The 16,517-nt window shown below is 41.3% G+C and overlaps 1 protein-coding gene across 2 annotated transcripts in view; it reads left to right on the top strand.

The window, feature by feature from the left end:
• The window catches only part of ZNF385B (zinc finger protein 385B), a 148,260-nt gene extending 141,369 nt beyond the window's left edge, over window positions 1-6,891 (top strand). For both annotated transcript variants that reach the window (XM_009960377.2, XM_086465354.1), the window contains exons 6-9: window positions 2,331-2,576; window positions 3,667-3,845; window positions 4,952-5,053; window positions 6,673-6,891. In XM_009960377.2, coding sequence (XP_009958679.2) covers window positions 2,331-2,576; window positions 3,667-3,845; window positions 4,952-5,053; window positions 6,673-6,891 — 746 coding nt within the window. The remainder of the gene's footprint in view (window positions 1-2,330; window positions 2,577-3,666; window positions 3,846-4,951; window positions 5,054-6,672) is intronic.
• The last annotated feature ends 9,626 nt before the right edge of the window (window positions 6,892-16,517 follow it).

Below are 16,517 nucleotides of genomic sequence, written 5' to 3'. Positions count from 1 at the left end.
TTTCAATCATCTGTTAAATTCAGTGATGGAAAACCATCACTCTGTGATGGTAATTGGTGGCCTGTGTAAAATGGATCTTACTCCATTGCTCAGGATTTCACTCCACAGATGTTTGACGGCAAAACAAAGGACTAAAAATCTGCTCCCTCTTATAGCAGAGGGTTTGAACAGGTAGGTCAGGGGCTGCAGGCAGGAGTGTGAGCGGTGCACTTGCTGCACGAGGCAGGCTCTCAGTCCTCCTCTCACAGGAGGAGATGATTTCTGTCTCCAGGAAGTGTTTCAGAAGCACCAAATCTTTATGCTTACATTAAAAAAAAAAAACCCACACTGGAAACAACATAAGAAAACTCTGAACTAGATGTATAGTCTTCGTATGTTACCATACAGCTTGCAGTTCTACAGGTGTATTATTCTTTTAAGGCCTGAAATGCAAAATACTGAGGAACCTTCCTTTATTGCAGTCACGTTCACATATATGCTCGTGTTATGCCTTTTGCAGTCTGGCATAATATTGTATAGAACAACAACATCAACAACAAGTTTGTTTTCCTATAATGTGAATTCACAAATGGCAGTGGTTTAGCATGCTTCCTTTGTAGATGTTAGCATCTCTGAGAACTTTCCATATTGAAAACTCTTTAATTTAGAATGTTGGCAACTGCTATTTATTAAAACCATGTATTTTATGAAGACTCACAAGTCATATAATGCGTTCTAGAATTTTGCAGATGCGGTATTACTATAGAGACATTAAAATTGAATAATCTGTGAACTATGATTTAACATCACTTTCTTTTGTCTTTATCAATCAAAATACCTTCAGAATCTGGTTTTGTCATTAATTTGGTCCTAATAGTAGTCTTTATACTTGATAATTTTCAATGTTTAATACAGTTCGCATTGTGTAATTTCAAAGTATTACTGCTATTTTAAAAAATAATAATTCTTTTATTAGCATTTTCTTTCTCCTGTTTTTTAGCAATCTAAAACTGATGTGCTGCAATGCGCTTCCAGGAAATATGCCAACAACTGCGGGTTTTAGTTTCAGGATGCCTGTTCATAGTTCATACACGCTCTCAAGTGTTCATTGTAGGGGCTACAATCCTGTTTTCAGAATTCTTGGTAGCACAGCATTGGCCTGATACACAGAGTGATGTTAAGACAGTCTGGAAGCTGTAAACATAAAGTGCAAGGGCTCATATTTAAAAATAACTAAATGTCCAAAATAGAACCTAGTTTTTCAAATCAGTTCAACACTGTTTAAAAGTACGCTATAGGTTTCAAGTGGGATATAAGTAGTTTTTAAGGGGTTGCTGATATATAGATATTGTACTTGCTTAGATGATAAAATTTGATTCCTGCTGTTCAGAGTGACAACAGATCACTCATGCAATAATTTCTTCTGTCCATTTTGTCAGGGTTGCTCATACCGTAACCACTATACTGTCCCACTCCCATCCCATCTTTTGTAGAGGTGAGCTTGTTTTACTGCTGGCAACTAGTATGGCTTGTGGTCACAAGGACTCCGGTTGAATAGATTAAAATGCAATGAGCTCTTGTAGACAACACGTAGGCAAGGGGCATTTCAGTACTGGCTCTGGCACAAAATTCCTCTTTAGGCACAGTTGGGACATCTAATTTCTCACCTTGCAACTGCCATCTGTACAATGAAGTAATGCCTGCCTGCCTATCTCATAGGAGCACAGATGAGAGATTCATGCTTGTGAAGTGATAGAGGAATGCACTGAATGCACGATAGAGCCATCTGATCTACAGGGAATTGTTCTTGAAAAGACTAAAAATACTAGCAGCTATGTTCATGTGTGTAGTATAGTACTTTAATCAACTCCTGTAACTGAAATGAGGGATATCGTATGTCAAGAAGGTGCTGGAGCCTTTCAGTGTCCTCCCAGTGACTTTGAGAAACTTGAGCAAAGGCAAATATATTGCTTTTCAGAAATATTTTTGTAATCCCCAGTGCAAAGCCTTGCATGTTTCTGAGTGCTCTCCAGTCCTTAACTTTGGCTGCCTTTGGGCTTTCTTGGGCTCCTTTCAACTGGCCAAACCTACAGCATGACAGCAACAACAGCTGGCATGAATTTGTCGAAGTCATTGGTATTCACTGGTAACCTTAAAAATGGGGAAATCGTCCCTTTTGTCGAATTACAGACATTGCACGGTAGGATTTCAACAAGATTTCAAGGATGCTACTGTCCTGTATAAAATTAGATGAACTAGGCCCCTGTTATGTTCACTAGAACCACAGGACAGTTACTGTATGATTTTTTTGTGTGCTGCATATTATGACATAGATATTTTGCTTCTTTTAGAAGATAAAGGGAAAACAAAGCCCAATAGTGCAAGTCAGCAGTCCAGTACAGAAGTGGGTCCTTTTCTTCCCAAACCTGGAGTGGCAGCAGTGGCACCTGTAACACCTGCCTCATCCTCGAAGAGCACAAATGGAGCTCCTAACACAGTTTCTGAGTCAGAAGAGGAAAAAGCCAAAAAACTACTTTACTGTTCGTTATGCAAAGTGGCTGTGAATTCCCTGTCACAACTAGAAGCCCACAATACAGGTGAGTATGCAAACAGTGCAAGTCAGTTGTGTGTTATAATTTTAAAAATCCAGTGTAACAAGCTGGTTTTCTGACACTGTGGTAGTCACACTTCGCTGAAGGGTCTTTAGTTGAAACTTACAATAGCAAGTTACAAAAAAATTTCTGTTAATGACAATTTCTTGTGTGATGTTTGATATTTTATTAAAGTGCTCTCTAAAGTTTTTTGAACTGTCCTTTATGTACTCTATAAACTTTTAGTTGACAAAATCCCTACACTTCCTGTTATCTAATCGGATTCCGTCATACCTCCATAGTGAGGACCATAGTATGATCATAGTGGTTTCTGTTACACTAAGGTTTCTAAAGTGTCAGTTCTGTGTCTCTTTCATATTTCATCTCACTATTTCTGGTGTCTGTTTTTTTGCTGGTACAACATATAGTCATTTTTGTTATTTGATATTTTTGATAATTTTAGGGTTGACTCCTTAGATTTCCAAGATATCTTAGAATCTTTTGATTATTGCAGGTTAGATATGCTCCCTTTAAAAGGCCACAAGCAGCAATCCCTAGTGTGCTCTGGCTGCTCTGTGATGTGCTGGTGACATAAAACTTGTTAACAAACCATTGAAGCTGGTTTTACAGCTGTCATCCAGTCTTGAAATGGCCAAAGCAGCCATTTCTTACAAATCAGGGGATACTTATTGAAGTGTTACTGTTCCTAGGCAGGTTTTGAGTGATTGATGTGGTTCCTCTCCCACTCTTGGCTAATGCCTTTTTTCGTGACTCACCAGCTGTATGGATTTCGGCAGAAGAATAAGCAACAAACACCTTGGTCATACAGACGCACCCTGCCCCCAAACAGAGAGGCAGTGATCCAGCATGCCTGGTGTTCCCTTTTTGTGCAAAACTTTCTTCCATTGTCTGGCTTCCCTTTAGATTGAGGAAGTGGAAACTACACTGACCAAGAACAGAGTCGTCATTAATCCCGATCTGTGGTGACTTTAATCATTCTGTCTTGAAGATAAATGTGTTACAAAAAGTCCCAAGGCTAATGGACATGGTTGTATCTTGCTGATCATTAACTCACCTGTGTCTCCTTGCCCATTAGGCTCCAAGCACAAGACCATGGTTGAGGCTCGGAATGGTGCTGGTCCCATCAAGTCTTACCCTAGACCTGGATCCCGGCTGAAGGTGCAGAACGGCAATAAAGGCTCAGGACTGCAGAACAAGACATTTCATTGTGAAATCTGTGATGTCCATGTTAATTCAGAAATTCAACTTAAGCAGGTAGCTTGCATGCATCTGGGGCTCCTTTGTTGGTTTTAGTTGCATTGCAATATTGTAGGTGAGATGTATGTCTGTGTGAAGATGTTTTGGCAAAAAGTGAACTTAGTTTTTCTTTTCTGTCATCCCACGACTATTTCTAACATTTCACCATAGGTCAAGTTCAGCTAAGTGTTTCAGCTGGGAAAAAATGAGCTTGAGAGTCATAAAGCAGAGGTGGACAAGGTGTCAGTTTCAAGAAATAACATAACAGATCTAGTTTAAAAGTTTGCTGTGGCTCAGGAGAGAGATTTGAACTTTGGTCTCCCAAATGGAAGAAATTCTAGGTTTAGGTTCCCTGAATTCCTCTTTTGGTGCCGTTTCAGTCTGCTGGGATATTTTTTAATACTATGTGAGAAGGAGAATGTGACTTGAATCTATTAGTTTAGGACAATCAGCAGGAGGGTAATACTGCAGATACATCTGAAGTGTGTAGGGCAATGTTATCATTAACAGCGTAGCTGTACGAACATGCAGCTCTGATCTGTCTGAGCCAATTAGCTGTGAGTTCTGAACTGTGCCAACACAAATACAGTGTTTCTGATACCCAGACGGGAGTCTCTAACTGGATGGTGCTGTGCTGCGTGGATGTGTCCTCTCATTCCTGTTACTTCAGTTATCTCTAAGATGGTCTTAAATTTCAGGGTGTAGACGTATCCCTGGGTACTGGTTCTTCCTTCAGCTAATACTAAATTATTTATACAACTGAACAGCATCAGTAAGACTGAAATTTACCTCCTACTTCTGAACATCCCTGTGACCCAGTGATTACAGCTCTGCCTGGCTCAAAGCTCCTCAAGTGGAAAAAGGAAATATTAACCAAAATATCAATAATTTGCAGGGCCTGGCTTGGATCACAGAATGCACTGTATTTGATTAGTTTCTGATTCGCTATTTGATGTGCTCCGAATTGTTATGTTTAATTTAGCAAAACTCATTTTTTCTCTCTCTAAAGAACCTACTTTATCTTACAAACAGAGGCTTAGGCATATCCTGCTGATAAAACAGTTTCAAACTCAAAACTGAGAAATGTTTAAACAGCTAATTAAATGTGAGGATATTTATTTCAGCACATTTCCAGCCGAAGGCATAAGGACAGAGTTGCAGGAAAGCCTATGAAACCTAAATATAGTCCTTACAACAAACTGCAGCGCAGTCCAAGTATTTTAGCAGTAAGTATATTTATTTCTCATCATTGTCTGTGTGAATTTGTGACCCTGGGGACTCCCACCGCCCAGAGCCAGGAACATGACAGACCTGACGCTTCAGCAGCGTTTGTCTCCCTGCAGGCTGAGCCTGCACGGTGATCAGATTTGGAGATAGTTATGTATTCTGTCTGCCCAGTCAAAGGCACGCAGACAGCACTGCAACTGTTATTTACTGCTAGGAAGAAGGGAATAATCAGTGGAATGGGGAATGAACCATGTACCTCATGGAAAGGTGTCGGCTCTGCTGTGCTAGTGCACTTCTTGAAGGCTGCAATGTATATACTCTGTCTTTCTGGGCACCTGAGATAACTCTTAGTTATGATGAATGCAGTCAGAGAAAAGGACATAAGATTTTAAGATACAAAAATACTAATTCTCATTCTCCGTATGCGGCAAGACAGAGTGCTGTGTGGATTTATTATGTTGGTGCAAAAGAGCTATCGGGTGTTTAGGAGAATTGATTGCCTATCTGCACGCTCAGGCCATGTCTGTCACTGGCTATCAAAACACCTCTCCTGCCTTTCTGCCCCCAGCCATTCCCCTTTCACACCCACCTGCATTTCCAGGAATTCCCCAAGCTGGTTCTACCATTCAGCTGCAGCTGGAGTTCAGGCTGGCTCTAGCACAGCACAGCACAGACTGTATGTTTGTTTGCTCATGACTCAGCCTGTATTTTATTCATTAGGGAAAAGTGCTTGCCACCTGTGGCACAAAAACAATTTATAGGTTGGAGAGAGAGATGCAAATGTGTGTGTGCAAGAATAAGCATGTGAAAAGCCTTTAAAAGCTGAAATATTAATATGTCATTGTAATTGTACAGAGGCAAATGAAAATGCTGCAGGCTTTCTCTAAGTCTCTCCATTCAATAGGTTCTGCACACACTGATCTTCATGTGTGTAATACATAATTTTATAATCTATTGCATAAGGAGAGACTAATAAAGGAGGGACGTGTCTTTGCCCTCAACAAATGTGTGATTGTGCTGCAAACCGTTTTCAGTGAGACTGTAGTGTATATATTTCTTGTTAGCTTTTTCACCATAAGCACCAGCAACAACTGTAGATCACAAACTGAGAAATAATTCTTTCAGAAAGAATTCTTTATGGTATTGATCTTAAAAAATATCTCTATTTTGAAAAGAGCAGCTCTGCACTGGCAGGTAAAAAGCTGACTGGACTAACACTAGCTTCCCATCTTGACCTCTCTGCTTCTCTACAACTCATTTTTGCAAGTGGAAAACTTGACTTTTGACATTGAAGTCTTAATCGTGTTTCCTTAATATTTCTTGCACAGTTATGATTTACATGATTTAATGTTGTTCACTTGCAAATTATGTTTCCTTCTAAATGTCAGCATGACTGCCCTTACACTCAAGAGATTTATGTATCTTTAAATATACAATTTGGTTGCTTTAATTGCCTTGGGAGTAAGAAGACAATGTGGGTAAAATTTCTAAGCAGCTGACGTGAGGCTTCTCTGAGAAACCACAGCGTGCCCTTTGTCAGAGTTCATTTTATCCCTCATGTAAAAGTAGGCGTGGGGAAAACTGTATTTACATTGCTTTTTTGTGTGTTTTATTCTAGGCAAAACTTGCATTCCAGAAGGACATGATTAAGCCGCTGGCACCTGCTTTCCTTTCATCTCCTCTTGCTGCAGCTGCAGCTGTATCGACAGCCCTGTCCCTTCCTCCCCGTCCCTCTGCCTCCTTGTTCCAGGCACCTGCCATACCACCAGCTCTCCTCAGGCCAGGCCATGGTCCCATCCGGGCAACACCTGCCTCCATACTTTTTGCACCATACTAATTTATTGGTGTAAGAAAGAGATAACTATGGCCAGTAGAAAGGGTAAAAGAAAAGCAGGAAAAGGGTCGAGATTTTAAAATGTCTTTCTCTTTTTAAATGCCAGCTAGCGTGACACCTCAACCTCCCACACCATAACATTCATCATTGACGGTACTGCATTTTGGAGTCTAGACAAGTCTCCTTCTTGGTCTCTCTCTGTCTCTCCTTTTTTAATACAAATAGAGAGTGATTTAGTAAAAACTTAATTGCTCATAAAATGCATACCATTAAAGATTCAAGCGTCTATTACTTTTTTTTTTTTTTTTTTTTTTTTTTTGCAATGTGTATGATGCACCTTGGAATCAAGGAACGTAAAATATTTTCCTGACAGACTTGAAAACTAGGGTCTTCCTCGCTCACGCTTATGTAAATACTTCTCTGAAAACCAATGGGGTATAATCTAATGTGGAAAAAAAGGTAGATGAACCAAATGCTTGATTGTGGACAACATCTCAGAAATGAATTGCGTCTTTTTTTTTCAGTGTGCTCTTGTTGACAGGGATTGTGTACTGTCCTAGGCCCCAGTACTGGTGTATCTTGTGTAGTACTAAAGATGTATCACATGTCTGATTTTGATATTTTTAGTTTCTGTGCAAATGTTGGAAAGCAATGCAGCGCTGAAGCTCTTAATTATTTCTTTTGTGTCACACTTTATTTAGAGAAATTAAAAATAGAAAGCCATATAACATAGTCAAGATTACTACTTGTTTGCTACTTTCATTTAACTTATTTTTGTTGTTTCCTTACTGGTGTTGCTAAGCAATGTTTAAAGAGAAAAAAAGCTTTTCAATTGCACATTACCACAGCTCACATGCATTGTTCAAGAAGACGATGGATCCATGTATTTGTACATAAATATCCTTTTTTCTTCATTTCTAACTAGTTTCCTTTGTAACGATGCTGCATAAGGTTGTGGCTCCCTAATGCAATAATGTACAGAACATAAAATATTTATAATTGACCGTATTCTCTGTTTACTGAATATATTGCAGTAATGCCCCACCTGTCTTCTTACCTCCCCAACCCTTTTATAAAGGTGATATCAATATGCAGTACTCAGACTGAAGTCATTATGTGATGATGGGGACAGCAAGTGGAAGAAAGGAAAAAAAAAATAGAATTAACTTTTAGAGCATCTTTATCTGCAATCCATAATAGTAAAATGTCTGTGTATTTTTTTAAATGTACCTTTTCAATAAAATAATAAGAAAAAATATACATGCTTCTTGTGTTTATTAATTGGTATGGGAAAAAAAAGAAGAACCTGAAACAAGCAAATTTAGCTAAAAGAGTCTTCAGGAGCAGTCAAAGCATGAGAGTTGCAATAAAGTATAATTACAGAGCCTGTGTTTCCCCCCCCCATGTGTTTTAACTCTTTTCCTTGCTACATCCATTACAGCCTTTACTGAGGTGTTTTTGCAGTGAGACTATAAACATTCACTACCTTGGAGATTCAGAGGAAGAAGCAATAGAGACAGGTGGGTGATTATGCACCACCAAAAGCTACAACGTGGTTATGCCATCTCTGGTGGAGATTAAGGATTAACTTGAAAACCAGCCTGGGTGTACCTGAGACTGGAAGCAGGATGCTTTGGAGGCAGGACTCGCTCTGAAACATGGGCAAAGTACGCAGTTGCTTGATGCAGCAGAGTTTTGAAGGCAGGTTTGGGGAAGCTTTGAAATGATCTTTTTCACTGCTGAAAATCTTTTCTTTGTTAATATAAATTGAAAAGCAAAGAGTGCAAGAGTAAAAAGGCTCAACTGTAAGGCTGTTAGGGTTAATATAAAGCTGACAGGGACATTACAAGTCCACAGAGGCTGAGGGATAAAAATTTCAGGAACTTTATAATAGAGAATTTACAGACCAACATTTGCCTCATAGTTGCAATGTATTGGAGACCATTTTCTGCAAGTGTAATTCTGCCCAAATTACACCATTCAGTGGATCAGTCGACTGTGTTGTGAGAGGATAATTTGCTGGAGAATCAGCTACGAAGGCTTAGGTAAGGGAAGGCTTAGGTAAGGGAGTCCGGACTTTTAGCGTTCTTTGGGGAAGCAGGTATGCTTGTATTAACCCTGTGGACTGTGAGAATTACAAGGTAGCACAGGTAGGCATCTTCCATGTGCATCTGTTTGCATCTGATTTTGTAACTCATGCTTGTAGGGAGTCAGATTTAACTGCTCAGCTACTTTCCAAAGAGTTACTTGCATGAGGAGCCTGTTTCTGTCCAACATGAGATAAGTTTACAGAACTGAGTATTTTAATTGGTTCTTCAGGAAACAGGCTGTTCATGCAGCCTGCGTATTAAAACACAATTTTACCTGCTTTTTATAACCTACTGTTGATGATAAGAAATTTGAAGCAATTACAAGTTTCTGCAATGGAACATGCTCCCGTATAAAATAGAGAAAACCTGTACTAAGGGAGGGGACCAGCCAGGGGTGTGTAGATTTGTTGGACAGCTGATTATTTCAAAGAGCATCTTACACTGGAGAAATATTTTAGTCACTAAGAGTGAAAGAATGTGTCATGTCATTGAGCAATGAGAGGATTACTTAACCTGTGAAACACAAGGAGCTAAAAGACTATGATTGTAAGCCAAGGAAGACTCATGTTGTTCAACGCCCTTTGTACTCTTTGCTGTGTTAACGTACATTTTGTGTACTGTAACTCTGCTTGCCACCAGTTTTGTCTATGAAATGCAGGACTGAGCATTTGAGATTATAATTATGTGATAAACAACAAAACCCCCTCTCATTATGCCTGCTGGGATTTCACATTTCAGAAACGAGGTTTACATGAGAAGGAAAATTTGTATCATACTTGCATAAAGGCTATCAGCTGCTTTTTTGATATGTTAGGATGTTTTCTCCTGAGGTGGAATAGCATTACAGACAGCTGGCTATGAAATTAATGGATTCATTATAACAAGTAACTAGTACTGAAATACAGTATTTGCAATGCAGTTGCCATTTTGAATAGATACATTGAATGTGCAAACCACTAAGGTAATAAAGTTACGTTATAAGTCTATTATTCTAGGTCTGTTCACTGCACTCTGAGCTGCAAGGTGTTCCTGTATGAGAAGTCAGAAGTGGTAAGGGGCACTGTGTTGGTCAGGGATTGTCACCTGGCACTGCTGTCTTTCTGTAGCTGAAGAAAAAGGATCCAGACTGGACACAGACACATCAGCAGGAACTTTCAGCTGGCATGTGTGGCTGGATCGTCGTCCCTGTACTGCAAAAGATTTCCATAAAGTGTATCAAACAGAGGACGTGATCCAGTAGTCTATACAGATATAAACATTTAAGAAAAGTAATAGGAGTAGGATCTCCTTCGACCACTGCAGGATACTAGTTAGTATGTGTGCCTCTCATTTCTGCAGGTCAAAATAATAAAATCTTTCCCTCTGGTTTTGGTAAGATAGCAGAAGGAAGAAGACAGAGGCTGGTACACACATTACTCTGTCCATATGACCACTTGAACGCCTATGATAATGTTACACTGGGAATTAGAGTCCATCTCCTATAAACTAATAGATGTTTCTTGTAAGAAAAGGATTATTTCATTAAAAAATAAATTACCTCATTTTAGTCCCTTAGTCTGTGATCTCAAACTATAAATTTGTCACAGTTGTCTGGATAAGAGTACATGGTTGTTTTAAGATCTGCAGGAAGCAGTTCACTACCTTTATGCATCTGGCAATAACCCAGTGAGCCTCACTGTGTATCTTTTGAACATGTCACCTTGAGTAAGTGAGGTACTGCACTATTTATTCATGCTTGGTTGGACAGTAAATCTACACAGCTGTCTCCTTCTGGTCACAGTGGTCATGATGATTTTCTTACTATGGCTAGTATTTTTTTAACCATTTATTTCTTAACATTGTTGTTTCATGTGATAACCTAGGCATCCTCAAGTATTTATTGGAATGGCGAGCATTTCAGGTAAAACTATATATACTTTTTTGAGTATCTAGAATTCTTAGATTATATAATGGTTTTGGATTCTAGTAACATTGATTTAGTTTCTAGTTGATTTACTTTCCTGTTCATATTTATTTGTATTGATAGAGTACTGTGCTAGATGCTGAATGCCAAGAGCCAACTCCTGCCAAGCACTAAAAGTGGAGGAGGCCAAACTGAGCCTGTTTGCTTTGTAAGGCTGCAGTTGAGGCAGGTCGCCAGTGACTGGGGAAAAAAAGACAATTATGTGCCTATCTTCAAAAATGGCAAGAAAGAGGTTCTGGGCATGTGAAAACAAGTAGGTGATTGGGATTGGCCAACATGGGTTTACAAAAGGCAAGATTGTAATTTCTGTGGCAAGATGCCTGTCTGTGCAGACAAGGGGGAGCACTGGGTGCCATTACGTTGACTTTAGTAAGGCTTTTGGCACCATCTGTCATAGAATCCGAGCAGGCAAATGGGGGCAGCATGGACAGGGTGTGTGGCTGTAGGAGTGGCTGGGCCACCAAGCTGCAAGCGTTGGGCAGCCGTTTGCAGACTGTCACAGCCAGTTGAGTGCTGTTCTTTGGGTCAGCAACACGTAGCATACTCATCAGTGACCTGTACAGTGGGATGGAGAGCACTTGGCAAGTGTCTGGGTTTTAATACCAAATTAGAGGGCCTGCCTTTCCAGGCGGTATGCTGGAGGGTAAGGCTGCTGTCCAGAGGGACCTCAGCAAGCTGGCCACATGGTTTTGACAGGAACCTCAGGGGTTTCAGAAAAAGGCCAAGTTCTGCATCTGGAAGGAGCCACCCCATGCAATATTGCAGATCGGGCCCGCTCACCAGAAAGCAGCTTTGCAGGAAAGGACCCGGGGGGCGCGGAGGGACACCCGTATTTTGTGGTGGACAAATTGAAGACAAGTCTGCAGTGCGCCCTGGTGGCAGCAGAGCTTAATAGAATACTGTGCTGCAGTGTTGATCTGCTTGAGGGTAGAAAGGCTCTTCAGAGGGACCTGGACAGGCTGGATTGATGGGCCAAGCCCAACCTTACGCAGCTCAATAACACCAAGTGTTTGGTCCTGCACTTGGGTCACAACAACCCCGTGCAGTGCTACAGGCTTGGGGAAGAGTGGCTGGAAAGCTCCTGGGCGGAAAAGAACCTGGGGATACTGGTTGACAGCCGGCTGAACATGAGCCAGCAGTGTGCCCGGGTGGCCAAGAAGGCTGATGGCGTCCTGGCTTGTATTAGAAATAGTGTGGCCAGCAGGGATAGGGAGGTGACTGTCCCCCTGTACTCAGCACTGGTGAGGCTGCACCTCGAATACTGTGTTCAGTTTTGGCTCCCTCACTACAAGAAAGACATTGAGGTGCTGGAGCGTGTCCAGAGACAGGCAATGAAGCTGGTGAAGGGTCCGGAGAGTGAGTCTTCTGAGCAGTGGCTGAGGGATCTGGGGCTGTTTAGCCTGGAGAAAAGAAGGCTGAGGGGAGACCTTATAACTCTCTACAGCTACCTGAAAGGAGGTTGTAGTGAGGTGGATGTTGGTCTCTTCTCCCAAGTAACAAGCAATAGGACAAGAGTAAATGGTCTCAAGTTGCACCACAAGAGGTTTAGATTGGACATTAGGAACAATTTCTTCGCTTGAAAGGGTTTTTAAGCACTGGAATAGGCTGCCCAGGGAAGCAGTTGAGTTGATATCTCTGGAGGTATTTAAAAGATATAGATGTGTAGTTGTGGTGCTTAGGGACATGGTTTAGTGGTGGACTTGGAAATGTTAACAGTTGGACTCAATGATCTTAAGGGTCTTTTCGAACCTTAACAATTCTATGGTTAGCAAAACTGTGGCCAGCAAGTTAAAAGGTATGTGGTAAAGCTTCCCTGTTCAGCACTTTTAGAAGCTGCACCTGGAGTAACGTGTCCAGTCTGGGTCCTCAAATACAAGATTTTGACAAATTGGAGGAAGTCTGGGAGAAGGACACAAAGGCAATTAGGAAACAAATATGTTGTGTTCAGGAAAGTGGGTTTGTTGAGCCTGCGGAAGGCTGTGGCACTTCTGGCCACTGTCCTCAAGTGTCTGATATGTGGTCACAGGGAAGAGAGATGGATATTTCTCAGAGAAGCCCCAGAAGAGGATGAGAGGAGGCAGCCAGTAGCTGGAGGAAAGACCATTCTGACTGCACATAAGAAAAAAAAGATTTTCATAGTAAAAGTGGGTAAGACCTGGAGCAGGTTGCCCAGGAAAGTTACTGCAATATCCACCCTTGGGGAAGCTCTTATATGCAGCCAGATGAGCAATCTGATCCAACTCTGAATGCTTTGAGCAGGAGGATGGATTAGGTGACCTCCAGAAGATCTGCATCTTAAATGAGTCAAAAATTCTAAAAGATAAAAAGGTCTTGTTCTGAAAAAAAACAGAAGTAATCATTGTATTACAGATCAATTAGAAGCCGAAGGAAACTTTGCAGCGCTAAATGCTGTCTGACCATACACAACATGGTGAGGATCTGCTATGAAAGCCTGAAAAAATGAAGACAATCATCTTACCTGTAACAGATTGAAGAAGGGGAACTGAAAGGAGGATGTACATGGAAAGGTGAGAGAGTCAAAGTGACAGAGAGGGGAAAGTAATTGTACTGCAATATTGTGACTGTATTTTGGAGGAGGGGCTAAGGTTTTCTTTTTCAGGCCAAAAAAAGGACTTTGCACTAATTGCAATGTGATGTGTTTCAGCCCTTGGTGAGTTTTGCTAAAACAAATGTGTTTTCACAAAGCTATTTGTTTAGATTATCTGAAACCTTTTAACCAATTCAATGGCTGAAAAACTTGCCAATCTTGCTCAGATCCTGTATTCATGTCAAGCAGCTTCTGTTAGTGCATCAAGGACCACAGCCGACACCGGTTTGACATGTCTCTGGATACATGTGCTTTGGAGCAATGGACTACTTGGATTTTGAATGGCGTATTTCTTTTGCACCCTATCAGACTTAGAAAGGAAAGATCAATACAAATATTGGTCATATATTTTAGACAAGTGTCAGGGACTGTTTAAGGGAAATGTTGGCGATATAGAAAAGCAGCAGCCAGAGAGTGGATTACAATAGGAGAAAAGTACTTTGTGTGCAACAGACAGTAAGGCTGCTCCTGGCTGAATCTGATGAACATCCACTCATTTATGCAGGTAAGACGCTGATTGAAAAAAAAAAAAAGAGCACCTGCTATCTCTGAAGCAGTGTTAGGTAAGGTGGAGACAGATTTCTCTGCCTGGAGAACTGGCCAGCAAAATCCAAAGAATGTAGATGTGCTGTCAGACAAAAATTATTCGTTTCTCCCCCATGAAATAAAGGTAAGCAAAATATTGTGATTTTATTGTGCAAGCCAAATGAAAATGGAACAAAACTGAAAGGTGGAGTTCATACCTTAGAAACAATTTTTTACTGACTGTTAAAAAGTATTTGAGTGCCTCCAGTATTTGTCTCAATCCCATGAGATATAAAGAGAAAGGGATGTTAAGGACTTAGGTGGAACTGAAGAAAACAGTAGTAGAATATTTTCCATCAGCGTAAAACATGTTCCATCAACATAAAATATTTCAATGTGCTGTGTGAAGGAACAGAATCAGGTCAGTCCCTTTACAGGAGACTGAGTATGTGTAGGCGTCTGCAGTGGTTTTGTTAGTGCAGGAATCACTTAGACACAGTAGACAGCTTCCTCTTGCACAGAAGACCTGATGCGCCCTGGAGGAAAGGGATGCCTCCCCCATCAGATGGACTGAGGAGAGGACCAGGCATAGCTAGGCTCGCAACCACAAAATGCAGGCAGCACAACTGCCAGGATGGACAAGTCTAGCCCCGTGAAGCAGGTTGCATCAGGAAAGGAACAGACATGTTTAGGTCAGTCTTACATGAAATTTGGCTCTAGTGGTGCTGAAAATCACATTCATTGGGAGATGTTAGCTACTGTGAGCTATTTTTCTAGCCTAGGAGCAGCTATGGCACACAGGCTTCTTTTTCACAGACTGCGGTTTACACCTTAGATACACGATGTAATTTCAGCAGATTTAAATGCCCAACATGTGCAGCAGCCAGTTGGTGCTGTCAGAGCACTAAATCTGAGCCATAGCTTTCAAGATACTTCAGGCAATGAGAACACTCTCTGATGCTCCAGATCCAGACCCAAACGTAACTCTTGTCCAGGATGGGAAATTTCCATTTTGTTTCCCCAGGACTTTTTGTTTCCTTGGGGAAGTCTCTCGCTCATAAAAAGATGTCATCAGCCCAGGTTACTTTCCATTTAGATACTTCCTCCCCTCCAGCTGTAAGAGGGAGTTTTTTCCCTACTGTTCGAGGATCAATTTCTGCCAGCCAAGCTCTCACCGTCCCATGTCTGAACCTATTGCATCATCGTCCTGCCTTCTGGTTATATCATCTAACTCATCCAGCCATGCCACTTGTTTCTCTGGTCCTCTATCAGCCTCTTAAGTATTGGTTCTCATAGCTTGTCAATATGTCAGCTCCTTCCTCCATCTCCTGATTGAAGTCTGTCTTCATTTTCCAGCAGGTGCTGGTGAGATTTTTCCATTCTACCCTTGAACTTGAAAGCAGCTCCCTAAACTATGATGTCACCAAACAGTCCACCTTCAATATCTTCCCTAAACCCCACTTAAAGCAGCAACACCTCACCTCCCACCCCCCCAAAAAAAAAACCACCACCACAACACCTGCGAGGAGAGTAAAACTGGCAGGAGATCTTATGATGTCAGATTTTAGCACATAAGAAAGCCTAAGAACAGGGGACAACATAACCATCACCCTTTTCATTTTATCTGTCTAAGCTCTGTCAGCCTTGACTGTGCTAAGCACATTTTCTGGCAGATCTGATGCTTGCCTTAGAGGGTCAGTGATGCCTGCAAACACTTCCTTTTCGCGATATATTATCTCCTCAGGAAGGCAGGTGGTAGCTTCATTCAAAACTAATTTTCATGTTCAACTGTGCCAAATCAGGTTTTCACATGCAATTTGAATTTAAAAATGTTCTCTAACATTTTGTGCAAAGGCTGAATGAAAAAATGGATCTTCACTGCCTGACTTCGCTGGAGCTGCTTTGAGGCTCTCACTGTTGAATAGTGTGAGCCTACCCATTGCCAAACAGGGCAAAGGAAATAGAAGGGGTTTGGTTTGTGTAAAAGCAAATACACTGGCTCCAACCTTGCTTTTTCTTCTCCGTATAACTCCTGATGGGACCACATAGATGTGTGCTCCTGTTCTGAACACAATCCACCCACCCCACAAAACAGCACTGTTTGCAGTGTAGCCACAGTACAGGAGGGCGCATACATGCCTTATAATTTTTCCTGGGTTTTAATTTCCTTTCCTGCTGAATAGCTAATATGCATCAGAGGGAAAAGGGATCTGTCTCCTGTTGTCTGTCTGCCACTGAGTCCAGGGCTACAGTGGTCCCCTTCCATATCTTGAAACAGGAATCCTCTGCAGTGCCTTGAGTGGATGCCTCTCTCCTTCCCCTGGGCAGAGATGGGTTTCCTGCATCTCAGCTTCCTGATGCACTCCCCCAGTGGAGAAATGATCAGAGTTCATTAGAAAAACCCTCCAGTCTGAGATTTACCTGTGACTTTCACTGGTGAGTG

Source organism: Leptosomus discolor, chromosome 5, assembly GCF_034619465.1.
Source record: "Leptosomus discolor isolate bLepDis1 chromosome 5, bLepDis1.hap2, whole genome shotgun sequence".
Classification (NCBI taxonomy): Eukaryota; Metazoa; Chordata; class Aves; order Leptosomiformes; family Leptosomidae; genus Leptosomus; species Leptosomus discolor.
The sequence above is the reverse complement of the archived record's forward strand: the minus strand, read 5'-3'. Positions and strand labels throughout refer to the sequence as shown.